This window comes from Notothenia rossii (genome assembly GCF_949606895.1).
Source record: "Notothenia rossii genome assembly, chromosome: 2".
Lineage (NCBI taxonomy): Eukaryota > Metazoa > Chordata > Actinopteri > Perciformes > Nototheniidae > Notothenia > Notothenia rossii.
The window spans coordinates 10,656,140-10,674,517 of NC_136904.1; the positions used below are offsets into that span (position 1 = coordinate 10,656,140).

General features: G+C 40.8%; 2 protein-coding genes across 2 annotated transcripts in view; one reads left to right on the forward strand and one right to left on the reverse strand.

The window, feature by feature from the left end:
• Positions 1–18,378, forward strand: part of myo5aa (myosin VAa) — a 424,551-nt gene that overhangs the window by 104,305 nt on the left and 301,868 nt on the right. The window lies entirely within an intron of this gene.
• Positions 1–18,378, reverse strand: part of unc13c (unc-13 homolog C (C. elegans)) — a 120,283-nt gene that overhangs the window by 97,522 nt on the left and 4,383 nt on the right. Inside the window, exons 2-5 of the mRNA XM_079663674.1 lie at positions 11,777–16,132; positions 2,581–2,603; positions 1,876–1,922; positions 235–313 (exon numbers count right to left, since the gene is read on the reverse strand). Of these exons, the coding sequence (XP_079519800.1) occupies positions 235–313; positions 1,876–1,922; positions 2,581–2,603; positions 11,777–15,935 (4,308 nt within the window). The 5' untranslated portion in view covers positions 15,936–16,132. The remainder of the gene's footprint in view (positions 1–234; positions 314–1,875; positions 1,923–2,580; positions 2,604–11,776; positions 16,133–18,378) is intronic.

The following is an 18,378-nucleotide window of genomic DNA, read 5'->3' on the forward strand; positions in this document are numbered from 1 at the left end:
GTTAGAGAATACAGCTTAAAATAAACAAGGGTACTATGACTACTAGGCGGGTCCAAGGATATAATATAACAATAAGAAACAAACATTATATTGAGTTCCTAGTAAAGTTATTATTGTCTTCTGCAGGGGTCCATACTCACACAGAGCAGGATTCCACCAGCGTGGCACAATGTGGGGTCACTCAGATAGATTTGACATAAATCACACATAACCTTGTTCAGGCGGATGACTCACCAGGTCTCGGACAAGAGGCACTATCCTCTTGCGGCGTAAATCTGGCATGCTGTCAATACCATAAAGAATACTGCCAGACCTGGAGAAGCAGACAGATTTAAAGTGTATTAATATCATAATAATGCCGTGCTGGGGGAGACATTACAGCGGAGAAAGGGGGGCTTTGATTTACACAGCCGGCGATGCCATGGATCACGCCTCCTACCTAACCTGTCCCACCCCGTCCTCTGCACTTCACACGGGGCCGACCGCCAACAGGAGAGCTCCATGTGTTCCCCAGAGGTTAGAGAAGTACTCAGATCTTTTACTTAGAAGTTAAAGTAGCATTACTAGTGTACTAGTGTGTACTCTAATACAAAGACAAGTTCTGCAATAACAATGGTACTCAAGTAAAAGTATTTGCATCCAAATCTACTTAAAGTACCAAAAGTACTCGTTATGTAGGAAGGGCAATTTACTTTGTGTGGCAGCTGGTAAAGTTGTAGCTAATTTTCATTCATTATTCTATTCTAGTTTATTAGTTGATTTAAGGTTTGATTTATTAATCGAAATCTGCAAAGTAGCTAGTATCTAAAGCAAACATAATTGCAGTTTGAAAAAAAAAAGCACGATGTTATCGCACAAAATGTAGTGGAGTGACATGTTGAAGTAGCATAATGTGAAAATACTCAAGTACCTCAGATTTTCACAAAAGCATATTGATTGAGTGATTTTACTCTTTTACATTCTAGCACTGGTATTACTTATTATCTGCTGTATCTGTAGACCCTGTCTCTTTTATTGTATCTAAACGATTATATTGCTGCATTAATACCTGTTAATACATATATCATTGAAATGCATTGTTATTACATTTTTAAATACTTAAGTTGGAATTCTTTTCTCCATTCCTCACAAGTAGACACTTGAAGACGACTTCTCCTCAGTCTGCGCAACACTTTTTTAATCTCTAGGTTTCGTCTCACTCTCTCCATCCTTCAACTCTCTTGTGCACGACTGTGCTCCCTCGCTGCTTTCCCGTGAGGCTTTCAGTGGCATCACCTCAACTGTCACTCAAAGCCTCTCTAATGACCTCAGCATGACATCAATGCATGCACAAAGATAAAACTCCTCAAGCTTTCCTGTCAGTGCTCTCAGCGACATCAGTGGAGTGACCCTAAAGATACACAACGTGACGAGCTGTACCGCCCCTCGCCCCTCCCGAGGGTCCGTGCTCCCCGCTGCCTCTTTGCACTAAGCAGGCTGCAAAAGGCTGCAAAGTCCTAGCATTAGCTGGGGTAATGGAGGTTAAATATGATTGTTAGCTGTTTTTTCCTTACGACAAAGTCTGTCTTTCACGTAGGTTTTCTACAGTGATCGTTTGAATGCATTTCAGAGTCATTCATTAGGTGTGTGAAGCCAAAAGGTTAAGTTTCTTTACAGATGTTGTGAAGGCATCAGACATCTTGAACATTCATCTTCTCGCTGTGGTTGGTCACAACATTGGGAGTGTGACATCTTAACAGGGACAGCATGCCAGAGAATCAGCATGTTTGCAACATTTGTGCTTCATATGCCTCAGCATGGGGGCACAAAACAGCACAGTAGCAAAGATTCATGTGCTTATAAACAGATTAGATTGGGAAATGAGCCACAACTCACCCTCCAGACTGCAAGCCGAGCAGTTTGGGGTCCAAAAGACTGTGAGGCTGCAGAAAGAAGAAACACACCATGTAAAACAAGCAATACAAGGTGAGTGCAAACAGCTCAACACAAAGCGAGCAGGAGCTATATCCAAACAAAAGAAAAAGCATTGTGACTTTGGGTACTTTGGGAAATACAGTAGATTGGGAGGTCATTTCAGGATAACGAAATGATAGGGGAGGAGGAGTACAGCACAGGGAGGAGGGAGGGAAGCGCTACAGGCAAAAGACCAAATTATTCCACATCAATGTAATTTGTGGACTGAAGACTGAGAGTGTTGCCGCTCTCAGTGCTTCAGGCAGGGTTTGAGTATTGTGTAACACTCGCTCTTCACTGACCAAAAAAGTTCAGTTTGCAACACAAATCATTGTCAGCAAAAGGGATAACACGGATAACCAGCGCAAAACAACAACAACAACAACAACAACAGGATGACTCAAAGGCACAGGATACATTCTCTTTCATACTTCCGGATATCATGTCTACAGAAAACAGCACACACTCTTACGGATACAGACAGGTATTATTTCAAATCCGCTTCAAAATACACACTTAATCCACACAACACAAAAGACAGATTTAAAATCACGTACACAAAGAGACATGCACATGCCATAAATCACAAGGGGTTCATGTGGTCGACGATAAACAATGACTTTAAACCTGTGTATCCAAATCTCCGCTGTCTGCAGGGAGAAAATGACAGAAATGTGGAGAGTTAGGTAGGAGCAGCTGCAAAATATACACACTTAGTTAGGCCACTTATCTGCTATCACCACCTGATGACAAAATTCTGTGCTGCTAAACAATTTATGCAGAAATGGAGACACAGTCAACATTTGCTTCAGGGAGAATGGCTTTGAACTCTGAACACCCAATAAAGTAGAAGCAGAAAAGGAGGCTCTGAGATGACGGTTGAAAGGCGAACATGTAAAGTGTATGTAGATTAAATCTATGCAGCACAAATCAAACAACGATGCCTTTGATAGATAACATCACCTGAGTTAACCATCACATCTATAGAGACATGGGACATTAGGTAAGCATAGGCGGTTGGTTTCATATTGCCATTTTGAATGCAAACAACGAGAGGGCAAGCTCTTTCAATAAGCAAGACTGCAGAGGTGTAATTACTGTGCTATTGATCCATGGGTGATAAATGGCAGCATAATCATGACCTAACGTGTTGCAAACAGAAAACAGCTGTTCACAAGAGAACGATCAAATTACTGCTCTGATTAAAATGACACGATACACGGTTTCTTGTCTGCGTGCAGTTACCGCATCATCAGTATGAGGCAATGCAAATGAGCTTCTTTCACTTGTATCTATTCAAATGGGTTTGGTCTGCTTGGTTGAAAGTGGTGCCCTGGTAAAAAAAATCACATCATTAAATTATTAATTGATAACCATTAAAACAGCAATTACTACCCACTTGCCCAATGATTGAGAAGACAGTACATAGCATGTGCGGGATGCTATTACACAGTGTGCTTTAGGACCATTAGTGTTTACCACAAGTGCATATCTTTTTATAATGACGGTACTTATGGAGGCGCTGGTTCTATGAAAAAACCTTTAAAGGTGACATATTATGCTCAATTAGGTTCACAGCAGGTATATTGGCCCTATTATAGAACATGTTTACATGCTTTAATGTTCTAAAAACACTTATTCAACTCCTTTATGAAATGCTCTGTTTTAGCCCTGTCTGCTGTTATTGGCTTGAGAGGAAAATTGAAAATGTATTTCTCAAGCCATTGTTGGAGATACTCAGAAATATGGCTCGTATATTCTATTAAGCCTATATGTGCCAAAAAGAAGGGCAGCCAAATGTGAATGGCTTGTAAATGCCATGTCCAGCCCGGAAAATTCTATTGGACAGGATTTTTCCGACTTGAAATGCTTTCAGTAAACACTTTACCTTTTTACAATTGAACTATTCAAGTATATATATTTTTGGAAAAATATATATTTGTAGAGAAACTGCAATCTTAGTACAACTGTGCGAATATATCTTTTTATAGGGGCAGGCGGTAAAAAAAGGTTGCACACACGCAGAGACTCAGCACTCAAAGGAGAGCTAAGCCGAAAGTGGGTACCATGGACAGCGATCAGCTAAGCTACTTTCAGCACTGCTATACAAGATAGAGCCATCTCCTCGAGCAGCGAGTCTGCAGCTGCACTAGATAAAGCCAGACCACAAAGATAGGCTATAGACTGCTGATATAAACCTCATTTCACAGGTGCCTTCAATCTGTGGAACAAAAATGTGAGTGATTGGTAGGAAACAGCCTCTCTGTGTGCTGCGTGCAACATGTTGAGGTTCCAGCAGTAGCAGTAAATCCTGTATTTCAGTACCGACACACATCGTCGCTCTGTACATAGATCCAAGCTTGCCGGAGCAGAAAAGCCTGCACATGGCTGATAGTATAACCAGGAGTGACCCCTGCTCCGACACACTCACAAACATGTGTTTTTATGTGGACACGTTCAGGCATACATTAACACAGAGACGCACTAACGCACACATAGTGGTGTGTGTCTTGGTATAAATAGACAGTGTGAGGGAATAATTCTGTCTTTACTCCTAAATATTGAACCTTTCTGTGTGTTGACGTTTACGACCAACCCTAAGTCTGTTATCTGTCTTAAGGAATGGGAAGTCTCAGCTATTGTTGACATTACCAGTTTTATGACCCGTCACCTCTCGTTCACAGAGCCTAAGAGTCAGATAAGTGATTCAGTGTCTCCAGGTGTTAACGCCCCAATATGTTGTTTACTCTCTGTAAACTAGATAATCGAGAGAGAGGCTGATCAGAATTGACCCCCCCCCCTGCAGTCAGAACCTTTTGCTGCAGTGACTTGTGATATGAATTCTCCGGCCGTTTGACTTGTAATAAACATCATTGTTTGACATCAAAGCTCCAACTCTCCTCGTGTCTCTCTGAATCCTGACTCTCCATTGCTGCAGAAGTTTTCCTTATAGACAGCACACAGCGGCAGAAACAGTCCTCTTTGCCAGCATGGAAATCAATATTAACTCCAGAAACCCTTAATCAGCGATGAGTCATTTTGTGAATACCGTTATTTTTACAGATATTTTTGAGTATTCAACACAATAGGTATGCTATGATCGCAGTCCAAACGTGTGAGTGTGTGAGGCCATGAGGATAATTACAAGGGAGCTTATGAAAAACAGAGGTAATTAAGATAATAAAGAGGAGCAGGACCTCTGATAGCAACTCGAAACCTCTAGCCTTCCTTGGAAATGTAAGGCTTGAGTATAAAAGCTAGCAAGACTGCAAGAGTATATGGGCATGCACACATCCCTTAAGTGCGGCAAATAAATGTTTCCTATGCTGCAAAAAGCTACAGCCCAGGCGCCTTTGACACTTTTTTTGTTAGAGAGAATAAAATAGATTTTATACTAAATAACTTAGACAAGATTAATCTCTTCGGCCATGTTCACATTGCCATTTTTTTGTACTTTTAATACATATGGCGTGAACTGGGGTAAGTTCCGGTTTAAAATTACCTTTTTTTTCAATAACTAATCATTTACTGTTTCTTTTTTGCCTTTATTAGTGTTGCCATGTCATTGTGTAATAGAAAGCGCTATATAATTGCCATGTATGATAATTATTTTGTGTTTTTAATATATGCATATCACCTACATTGCATATTGTCATTTCAGTATGTGGTCAGAACCTTGCAGCGTATCTCCGGTAAAAATATCTCAAGCGTTACTTTTTTTGCACATTCTGCTAAATATTAAATCCACAGACCTCTCTGCAGAGAGCAGAAGGATTGTGTACAAGTACATTCAGGGAGAAGCAGGAGAGAGGAGAGACCATGAGGGCATGGCTGACATGACCTCCAGTTGTGTTCTGGCACATGGGATCAGCGCAGCGAGACCCCAGCACACAGCAAGCTGTAGGCAGCAGACCTGAAGTGAAACCACCCTGATAAAAATGGAAGAAAAAAAGCTCACTGGAGCAGAAAAACCTTCTGGTGTCAACGAAAACACTCAGTTACTAGTCTCAACGGGAAAGTGACTAAATATCTAAGTGAAGCAAAACACTAGCACCTTTTTATAGAAATGTGACGAAGTCTTTCCATCACGCAAACAATAATGCTACACTGTCAGCTAAATATCAATAAATATTCAGGTAAAAGTTAAAAAGACATGCATAATGTAATACTTGAAATGTTCTACTTTTATGAACAGCTTTTTTAGCATCACCTAATGCTGCCTAGTTCGACCAAGGCTACTGAGGCGTGCAATATTAACACATCAGAGAAACAGTTCTGGCCTGGTTGTTAATAAAAATGTCCATATTCCCATTCAGTGCAAAGGCATGATTAAGGCTGACCTTCGTGCTGCTGCTACAGTACATTGGCCTTCAACACTTGCACTTTACTAATGATCAGGATATGAACAGCAACAGTCAACCTCGGTTTATTAAAAAAAATCTTCCTCTGACTCAGTATTAGTTCATCAGACCCGACAAAAAGTATTTATGGGCTGGTTTGTCTTCATCCCACAACTAGGCCTATTCAGGTTATCTGAAATATAATCAATTAATTAATTATATATTAATTTGTGAAGGTCAGACCAATTTTTGTATTTTTTATTATTAATTCAAAATGAACATTGTGTCGACACTTACAATATGATCAATACGAGTTTCAGTTGACTCAAATATAGATCATTATGTGCTGTTCGGTGAGTTCCCGACAGCTGTGAAATGTTGATGAAATGTATACAGATTTCTGCTACCTTTATGTTGTGTATTTATTTATTTATAACGTTACGTTGGATTTTCATAGCCTTCAACGCATGTATTAGTTGACTATATCATTATATAATCGATGTAATACATTGTGTTTCATATTATCATATATTAGACAACTAAAGGCTGCATTATAAATAATTTCTGTCTGGATACAGCATGACAGATCTGTGATAAAACAGTGACAGCTTTCACCCCTCCACGCTTTGATGAAATGACAGGTTGTGGCTCAGAGTGAGATGTGAACGTCACGGGTGCCTCTGCTACTAATGTGTGCCCTTCGTGTCCATCTGATGACTCAAACAATACCACATGACCAGACCACATCCTCCTATAGAAGAAACATGCATCATCTACTGTATATGAGCACTCGCTGTTCCCATCAGCTCCGATTTCTTCAGCTATGACTAAATGTGTTTGAAGCTATGTCAGGCTGATTTCAGAGGGTTAATATTGTTCAGTTTCTGCTCAACAGTTCCAACCTTTAGGCATGAACGAGGAATAGAACATTGGGGTAAAACGGGGTAATTGGCCCTTCTATTTAAAGATATGTGCATTTTGTTTTTTAAACTGAGATCTAATTTGAACATGGCAAAACTACTATAACATATTTAGTTTTATGATATTATTCTAGTTTTATTTAGTGGGAAAAGTATAAGCATGATGATAAAGAGGAATATATGGAATTCCCCAATCAGAGAGAGGATACTGTGTGTCTAATCTGAACGCCATAGATATGATATGAGCTAAAGTATTATAATTAACGTCAGCTCTTCAAAGGTTTAAGAGTAAACTGTGGCGTTGAGCCCTGTTTACTGCAGTTAAATCAAAACAGTGATATTGAGTCTGCCAGTGCTTTGAATTGGATAGTATCATCTAAAACAACAACAGAGACTCTTCATTCCCTCTGTCTGCATTTTTCATACAAACACACTTTCATGAGAAATGGTGCACTAAGCATAAAGAGGGTCTACCTCCTTTGCTCCCCTAAGAGCAAGCAGCAAACTTCACTTGCAGCAGACCTCTATAAATATTCCAAGCAAGGCTGACCTGGTTACAGAATGCCCTTGGGAGTGTGAATTAGCATCTGAATACATACGCTGCTGTAGCCGGTTGAAGACAGGCCTGGCAGGAGTGGCAGTACTGCTGAGACTCCCTCCACAGCTCCCTCACAGACCAGCCAGCATGCTTCAGAGCCCGAGCATGATGAGCAAACATCAGATACACAAGATGAAAGCATGAGTCTAATGAGGGGGGAGTGTATGCATCTCTGTGCCTCCATTAGTAGTATAATGGGTTTTAAACAACTGGCCCATACAAGCATATTACATTGATTTCTATCAGCCCAGAGCAAGTGAAAGAGATTGTGTTAAATGTCATGTCATTAGTGGTAATGCAACTTTCAGGAAAAGCTTAATGCTGGACAGAGTCAGAGTTCGAGTTTGATGTCAAGTTGCATTATATATGCTTTGGGTGACAGCGGATACAGCAGGTTAATGATTGAATAACTGAAATGTATGGGGTGTTACAATATTCTATTTAAAGTAAAACCACTTTTTTACCAAATAAAAAGCTAACTAAACAAGTGAACAATGGTCATGTTTTGATTTTAAGCATTAGTTTCTAGGTTTGTCAGCTTGCTGCTACATAGACAATCTGCAAAAAATACCCATTAATGGCTTGTACCAATATTTACAATGACCTCTTATCATCAAAACAAGCACAGTATAAACTCTAATGTATCTTCCTAGTGCTGGCCTTTCTCACATTGTCTCACATGTTCTTCTCACAGTTTGGTGAAAACTAACAAAAAAAGCATCTTGACTCATACACCACTTTTCCTAGTACCAGGAAAACCAATGTTTTAGACAAGGCCACTGAGTAATGTGAAGAAAGATGAAGAAAGGAGCCGAAAGCCATCAGAGACTAAGAACAATTACTCACATATTTTCATTTATATTCATATGCCCAGAATCTAAAGCACACAACTTGCACATGAACGAGTCAACACTGAGAAGTGAGTCAATCCGACTCGTGTTGCCCGGTAGACAAGCAAACACAATGTATACAGTATGAAGGGTAAATATTCAGATTGTATCAACAAGGATGAGTAACACTCAGGTAACACTGAATGCATTCATTTGAACAATAGTCATGGTGTTTGTGTTTTTGTTATAATTGTGATGAAAATGTGTCCTTTCTATCTTGCATACTAATAGTTGCAGTTTGTTGGTGTTAAAAGGTCAGTAGGCATGGTCACATTTTATTTAAAAAGTGTTTTGGAAATTATTTGTTCTCTGCGGCATGTTTGTTGAATGCTGAATGTGGCCACTGTGTTTGCGCACTCATCTGCCACACAGTCCTCATGTGCCGGTATTCCCTGAACTACAGTACCTACCTCACCATGAGTACCGCAGTAGCAGCTACATATGTAGGTCATGAGCTTTTTCATTTTAAGTAAGAGTGGAAATTCCCTGGTCTCTTTCTTCACTCCAGTTGAAGGACTACTTTTCCTTCAATGAATCAATCTAACCATTTATATCTCTGTGTTGATTTTGAATTGTGTCTTTTGGAAATAAGTCTCAAGCCATGTGTTACACAGCATTTTAATTCAAGGCCATTCTGCAGGGAGGCAAAAGTATGATACAGAAATACAAATGAGAGCATTGGCAATATATATTCTGCTCCATGTCAGGCATATCTCCTTTTTTCAAACACGATAGTGCAAACATAAGTGACATACAGAACCTCCTTAATGCAAAGTCAATGGTTGCGGTCGAATAGTCCAAAAATCAGCTCCTAACGTCTATCCTTATCGTCTATCCCTTGACCTCTGAGTGAAACGTCACGGGGTTAAGGGATAGTGGATAGGAGAATTCAAAAGGACTTAGGATAAGAGACTGCGGTACTTTAGAGAATCCGACTGCACTTTCACTATCCGACGTGTTTATGATGCGCCAGCGGACGTCATAAATGTGCGTCTGCTGCTGTGGGGAAACTATGGAAACTACAGTTTTCTATACAGGGGACTACAACATGGATGTTTAATAAGAAGGAGGGACTACTGTAAACTCATCTAGAGACTCTGCACCGTGCTCTGATGCTATTGCTTTATGCTTTATGAACGAGGACAACAGAGAAACATATTCTTCATGACCAAGGTTGGAATTGAAATAAAAAAGGAAAGGGAAGCTTATGCTCGTCACCCTCTCCCTCCGGTCCACATTAATACAAATGATCCCAATACGTATGATTGTATGAAAAGATCTTGAAATAAATACAAATGTATTTATTACAAATGTTAGTCCTTAACATCTATCACTGTTTTCAAACATCTTTTAAAAGTTGAACAACCCCCACACAGCTCAGTGAAATGTTGACTTTATTTGATAAATTCAGTAAAAACTAACGTTCATATTTCTCTTTTTGATTATAATACTGATGAACGTTCAAAACAAAGCACTTTGGCAAGTTACTACATACGTTTTAAAAAGCTTAATAAGCACCGTAACTTTCATGATATCATTTTTCCGTCATAATCGGTTGTTTCCGTGAACGGCCGAATGTTGTGTGACGGCAAATGCTGCGGCCGCGAGGCATTGTGGGGCAGACTTTTCTCCTCTCCTTTCGGTTAGGGAGGTCCAGTGGTTCCTAAGCTAAAGGAGGTTATAAAGGAAGTTTGAAACCTCCTTTCCTATCATCTAGAGAATTCGAACGGCACTTATCATGGCTGCCACTGAGGGACTTCCGGGTCATTTCACTCCGTTAGGAAGGCTCCTAAGCTAAATGGACTATTCGACTGCAACCTACATGTGAGACTTCATGTAGGCACATGCTTGAACTGTCTTACCACACATTGACTGTAGAGATATTTTAGTGTGAAGTATTGATGGTAGTTTTGGAGGCCAGCCCTATCGTATCTTTTAGAGGTCTTTTCAATATTGATGATAAATGATAAACCTTCAGAAAATGTCTGAGAGTATTATCCTTTCAGCCAGAGTCTGCTACTAAAAGAACCTAGTTCTGTGCCATGGGAATACCCATTCAAAGTCAATGCCACCAGTAACACTGTCATCCACCTCCAGAGAAAGTCCTCCAACTCAGCTTTTCAACTCAAAGCATATGACCAATTCAAAGAGAAATCCTTCAAGTTGGTCAAGTCTGATGTTCCCCACAAATCCAACAATATTAAACCATCACGTTTCAATTGTACAGCTTGTATCGACAACACGAATGAAATCTATTCACTATGATTCAGACACTAAAACACTGTACCCACTGAATGTTAAGGCTTACCAAGGACATCAATGTTTTCGTATATCTTGTTAACTTAAATAACATGTGCACTTTAGATTATTTACCTACATTTTCCAAATAATTCTAATGTCATTTTCCTTTTCATAGGCATTCTTAGGTCAGAATTCAGGCGTCAAGTCTTTTGGAGAGCCATTCAACTTTTAAAAGATGCTCCAACATGAAATGTAACGGCCCGTCCACACAGCGGCGTGCGTTGAAGCTTGCCGGCGGGCGTGTCCGAAACTCGACCAACAACCAATCACATGAATCTCCCGCCCCTGACACACAAGCAGCGGTTTGATTGGCTAGAGCTTGTACTGGCATATCGATTGGCTGACGCTTCTTCTGTGGATTCAAAAGTTGAACATTGCTCAACTTTTGCAGCGAGCCACGCCAGCAAAGCTCTGCGTCGCTTCCCACAATGCAGTTCGGCGAAAAGTGACGTCACCCCATTCAAAGTGAATGGTGAAGCTTTCAACGCACGCCGCTGTGTGGACGGGCCGTACGAGTCTATTGATGTATCTTCTCAGTGTAAAACATGAGTTTGTAAATTCACGTTGCTTTGGATGTGCTGCTAAGTATTCACAATGTGTAGTCAAAGTGCTGTAATTCCAAAACACTGATATAGTTATTTAAGTCACAGCTGTCTCGTTTTGATGACTACTTACTGTTACAGTGTATTGCTAATGTAATCCCTTATTAAACAGTAGTTAAACATTATAAAAATAGTAACAATGAGACGAACACAAAATAATTAAGAGACATACCTCCTGCCAGGATCTGCTGCTCAAGTTCAGCCATCTGTTTCCTGTAAGCCCTCAGTGCGGCCTCCTTGAATGTTGGTCGGATACGTTTCTTGGGTGGGGCCTCTGTTGGCTTCTCTGTAGACTTCTCCTCTGAAATATTTTTATTTTCATCTTCTTTTTGATCCACTTTTTCAGACACCTCAGCTACCTCCTCTGTTATCTCCTCTACCCCTTCTAACTCCTCATCGCCCTCTTCCATCTCCTCTGTCACATCAATGTCATCAGGATCTTCTACGTCCACATATTCCACCATTGCGTCATATTCAGCTGTGTCCTCTGTGAGGTGGGTTTCATAGTCTTCATTGTACTCTTCATCCAAATTGCAATCATACTCCAGAACACATGCCTCTTTACTTGTCTCATAGTTATCTGTGGCTTCAATATCTGGAGAGGCCTCTAAGTCCTCAAAGGCATCATCATCTTGAGAGGCATCAACGTCATCAGACACATCATATTCCTGAGAAGTCTCACACTCCTGCGCAGCTTCATCTGTCTCATCTGTCTCATCAGCATTAGTTCTGTTCTCCAAGTTGGCTAGTACCTGCTCCATCACTTCAACATAGTGGGTCTCATTGTCCACTGGTTGTTCCACAGCTTCTGGGTCTGAACCTGCTTTCTTATCCTCTGCCTTGTTAAAGACAGGCTCTTTGTAGGCATCTGAGTCTGTTGCAGTAGAAGGGTTACTAACACCAGAGGTGGACAGGGTGCGAAAACGGCCCATAAATGATGAGCTGGTGGGCGCCTCTGGAGGAGCAGGGTTAGGAGTGGGAGGGCCAGACTTCAAAACAACCTCCAGAGCTGACTTAGCTCTCTGCAGTGTAGAGCCAAAGCCAAAACCAAAGGACTTCTCAGTGAGGTCTATGCTGAGCCTACTACTCCAAGACTTGGGGACCTCCTCAACTTTCTCTGTTCGAATCTCACTCTGACTGCGGTACATAGTTGAAGATTTATTCTGAGTCTGGTGAAAGCTATGATTGACATCCAGTTCAGGGAATTTATCCTTCGGAACTACTTTGGGGGTTTCTTTAGGGGCATCTTTAGATGCTACTTTGGGTGCAACTTTAGGGGCTTCTGATGGGACTGCTTTTGGGATGTCATTGGGTAGCACCTTGGGACTCTCTTGAGGTGCTACCTTTGGGGCTTCTTGAGGTGGAATCTTAGAAACTTCTTGAGTTGGAATTTTAGAAACTTCTTGAGGTAGAATCTTAGAAACTTCTTGAGGTAGAATCTTAGAAACTTCTTGAGGTGGAATCTTAGAAACCTCTTTAGTGGGTACTATACCAGTCTCCTTAGATGCTATTTTAGTTATCTCTTTTGGGGCCTCTTTTGGGGGTAGTTGTGCAGCTTCTTTGGTAACCTCTTTAGCAACAACTTTCAGAACTTCTTTAGGTGCAACTTGTGGTAGATCTTTTGCAAACACTTTAGGAGACTCCTTAGGGGATTCTTTAGGGGACTCTTTAGGGGTTGAAATAGGGCTCACAAATGGGGTTATTTTCGGGCTCTCTTTCGGTGACTCTCTTGGACTTTCTTTTGGAGTCACTATCGGGCTAACTTTCGGGGTAGTTTTAGGAGTGACTTTGGTAGGCTCATTAGAAGTTATCTTTGATGTCACTTTAGAAACTTCTTTAACAGTGGGCTTTGTTGTATCTTTAGGTGTTACTTTTGTACGTTCTTTAGGAAGGACTTGAAAGGGTTCTTTAACTGCTGATTTCTGTACCTCTTTAGATACATCTTTAGGAGCTGCTTTAGAGGTCCCTTTAGATGAAACTTTAGTAGCATAAACCTTTGAGATCTCCTTAGGCAATATTTTGGTGGTTTCTTCTTTAGGAGCCAATTTAGTCTGTTTATGTGTAGACTTAGCAGCAGCTTTAGGGGTATCTTTTGATGATACTTTTGTGTTTTCTTTCGCACTAATCTTATATTCTTCTTTAGACTGCCGGGCAGATGTCTTGATGACAGTCTCCCGTTCTGTGACGGGAGGAATAATGTGTGTGGTTATAGGTGGTAGAGAGTCTCTGTCAAGCATCATGAATTCCTCTTCTCCTTCAAATTGTAAATCAACCTCCTGACATTTAGTGATATTTTCTGGAAAACCGGGGATGGTTGATGGGTCAAAGGGACTGCTGACCTCTGTAGAAGCTTCCAAACCAGAGTCAGCACCCTGCTCGAGGTGATGCCAGTCTTTCCAGGGTGATAGGTCACCTTGAAGAGAGAGCTGGGAGCCGCTGTAGTGGCTTCTGTCTCCTGACATGCAGATAAGTCCATTGCTCACCCCACTGTCAATAGTTTCTGTAGTCTCAATCTCATTGTGTTCATATGTTTGATTATCATGGCCGAGCGGCTGCGTCTCGCTAGCATACCAGGAGGTGGACATGTCTTCTTGTTTCCTCTGCCACAGTTCCTGATCGGAAGAGGACAGCAGTGAGCCGCCATTTGCCCGTGTAAAATACTGACTTTCTGAAAAGTCCTCGGAGTACGACTGGCAAAGCTTTGAGCAGTCCGACTCAGAGCGGCTGAGTTTAGGGGTGGAGTAGTCACTCTGGGAAAGCCAACCTGGGGTCAAATCAGAGTAGTACGCCTTTGCATGCTTGTCTGGGTCATAGTAGGCGTCATCAGCATAGTGAACAGTGCCTGAGTAGCCGGCTTCCTCTCCTGACCGGCTATGGTCATGGGAACGCCTCTTCTCTGATTTGCTCTTGTGAACAGGCTTTGAAACCACCATTGCATATTTATTTCTGCTTAATTCGTCTAATTCTTTATCACTGTCCATTGAATCCCAGTCATCGCTCTCCACTACTTTGTCCTTCCCTGAGACTTTTATATCCATGCTTTCATAGGTTTGTGAGGAAGACATTGCTTTGTCTTTTCTCTCCTTTCCATCTTGAGTTAAGCTATCTGTAGAGACTATAATACCTGTTCCTTTGAGTTTATAGCACTTTTTTAAGATCACATCTCTTTCTTGGGTTGTTGCAAAAATAACAATAATTGGGCGGGGTTTTGCATTAGAACATTCTCTCTGTTGCCCTAACCTATGAGCAAGCTCAATTTTGATTGTTTTAAGGGCATCAACGAAACCCATTTTGTCTTTCAGTATTTTGTATATTACACTCTCTGTTTTCTCTGCCCTTTCTTCGGGAACATTAATGAACCGCAGGGTTGAATTATTGGCCTGGTGGCTAATTTGTTTTATGTAGTCATGAATATCACGTGTTTCCCTTCTAGATTGGACAAATCCTGTGCGAAGCTGCTCAATCTCACTTTGAACTACTTCCACACTGCTGGATATCTCATCAATGGAGCTTTTTAGGGCATTTACATGGCCGCGTAGCTCGGACAGCTCTGTCTCTATCTGGCTGATCCCCTGAAGCTCCTTAAAGATCATTTCCATGACATCCTGGGTCTGACTAATGCAACCTGTGGAGGAGGAGCCAGGCTCCAGGGTTGAGCTCTTTTGCTGCCGTCCAGCACGGTCCAAGGACTTGCTCCGGATGCCCAAGGTTTTCCTCCAGTTGCTCACCTCGGAGTCGGAGGAGACACATTCCTGACTCTTTTTCCATTTTCTTAACTTGCGTAGAGCACCAAGCCTAAGTGTGTGTAGACTTGAGCGTTCCACTCGCTCGCCCTCAGAGCTGCCATCAGATGGAGCCAAACTGATGAGGCTCTTCCTGTTTCGTCTTACTGGCATAGTGTGTGATTTTTGCTCATCCAGTCTCCTTACAAGTTTTGTCTCACTCAAGGAGTCAGAGTAATTAATATCAATTGAAAGAACCTCAGAAAATATACTTTCATTATTGTTCAAAAAGAGAGAGTTTTTCGGGAGTCCATTTGCTATAGCTACTCGATAGCTGAAAGTGGGTGACAGTGATGAGCAATCGTTTTTTCCGTCGTCTTCTTCGAGCGATATGTTACGTGCCGAAGAGCATTTGGAAATCTTTTTAACGGTAGTCTTCAGTGTGGTAGAGAGAGTTAGATTGTGCGCTTGCAAATCAGTGGTCAATTTGGGCTCTTTATTTTCACTTCTCTCTTTCTTCTTTATTGGGTTTGCCAATTTCTTTGTAAACATTCCTTTGCAAATCTTTTTAATGTAGGATGATATAGTATTTATTAGGGCAGAAACCATGGATGGCAATACTGTGGACTATTTGTATCATCAAGTGGAAGGAGAATTTGACTGAGAATACAGCGTACATGAGCCAAGCACGATCAACCTGTGATTGACAATGGGATTCCAGCTCACAGTCACTAAAACCACAGTCCGTGTAGAAGCTCAATATTTTTTAATCCAGTGGCCTTCTTCCCGAAATGGCACATCTCTCTCTGTAAGACAAAAAAAACAAAAAACAAATATTAACTTTACATTTGCTTGCAGATTCTAAAATCTCACGGGCAGGGTTGTTACTTATATAGAGAGACTGTGGACATTAGACAATCAGTTTAATCCAACAATCTTTAGATGTGTTGTGCAAAGATACCAATGATTTATATAGACAATGGAACATTCGTTTGAAATCTTAAACAAATCTCAGTAAGGATTTAATTGCTTTATTGTTTAGCACAATGCTTTAAAGCAAATCCTACAGAGCATCGCAGTAACCTATGTGCAGACAAAGAGAGAGAATTAAAGCGTTGTGTGTATGTACTCGTAAGTGGGCGGGGTAGAGGTTGTGGGGGAAATCAATTGCGTGTGTTTATGACTGCTTGGCATTCATGTATCGATGTGTGTACTGTATTTGTCAGTCAAGGTCAATAGACACTGGCTACACTGATATATCCAGCTTCTACAGCAGGAGAACCAATACTTGTAATTGCTTCAGTGCTACACTACTCTTGTCGGAGTATGTTCACCACAAATAAATATCTTAATTAATGAAAGATGCGAGAACCCTAAATGTGCATCTTCTCGTTCGTCATTTTCAACACCATATTTTAAGATCACAAGTCATAATCTGTATATTTGCTATTTTCTATGTATTGATCGTAATGATGAGAGTGTTTCCACAAATTGAAATGATGAGGTTAATGAGCTATGTTGTCAAACATTAAATGTCTCACTTAGTAAGATTGGAAAGCATCAGCAACTGAACCATTCAGTTGTGATAATGCATTTTTGCATCAGACTATATAGTATTTCTGAAAATGAAATGGTCATGTTAGTGTCATGGAAAGGGACTAGAGACTAGAATCACGCCATGTGGCCTTTAACAACTTGGAGTTGCTGAGAAGTGTGTGTTTTCTATAGTAAAACAGGCCAACAGAGTAGAAATGAATGGTTGTTGTGCAGAGAATCTGACAGCTGCTCCACATTAGTTCTGGGATATAGAGCTTGAGCTTGATGTGTCTACATCTCATGACCACGGAGACATGCTCACTTCAAATGAGCTGTGAAACATGGCTTCACAGTTCACTTTTAATGCTGGGCTCTGAAGAAGGACCAGGCATTAGCTAATTGAGCTTAAGGCTATACTGTAGCTGCCAGCATTGATGTGTTTCTGCCAGATGCATGGTTGATTGAATGAATGTAAGGGTTTGACCATGTGTTAACTTTACAGTTTAAGGTGTGGTGTGGGCATGGGGAAAGGATGTTTGTGCAGGAAACACTTTGCATTGTATGTAATGATGAAGGTCTTATACAATAGTACCAATCTTAGTAGGTGAGTAAACTCAATGCAGCTAGTTAGTCACTTTAACCTAAGCTTTCATTTAATGGAAAAGTACTGATTCCTAGAACATTTGGTCAGTATGGACTTGAGTTGTGAAATTAAGAGAAAATCTGAATTGAAATTTAGAATGAGGTAAAGACGACTGCAGTACATTTATGCTATGAGAAAGTCATGACTCAGCTATCTTGTAGACTGGCGTAAAGCCAAGAGCAGCCTTTTTGCAACCATTGGGTCATGACCCAAAACTGCCCCTCCCCTCGAATAAATCACATTAGATATTGTTTAAACGTGTTCTGACATTGCCTCAACAACTTCCACTGACATGTTTAGCTCGCATATGAATCTCAAACCTGCATGCACAAAACTGAGGGGCGTCGCAGCACAGGCAGTCAACTTGTGTTAATCAGTGAGCTTGCAAGGGTTAAGTGCCTTGTTCAAGGGCACATGTTGTTAGGGTAGGAGAGTGATGGCTTATTAACTTCCTCTACCAGGGTAAGTATATAAGACAAGTCTATTAGGCATTTATTGTTTCGTCAATGGTGTGGTATCCAAATAAAAGAATCCTCAAGGAATTATTCATTTTGCTAAATATTTAAAGCCGCTACAAACCCACACAGGTGTTTCCACTTATGTTGACGGATCAGACCTCCTCTCTGGACTGTGGGGGCGTGAACAGACTAAAACTGATTGACACAACTGTGGTTAGTTTAATTGGAACTGTTATGATTAGAACATGTATAACTGTTATTATCCAATAGATTTTTTTTACAACATCACTTAACTCCTAGGTTAGCTCTACCCATCTGTAACCTTAGAAATTCCTAATCAGCCACAGTAATTGTTTGAAAATGAATGTGTGGGTTCCCACTGCTTTGCTGATTAATAACAATGTGGAGAGTTTGG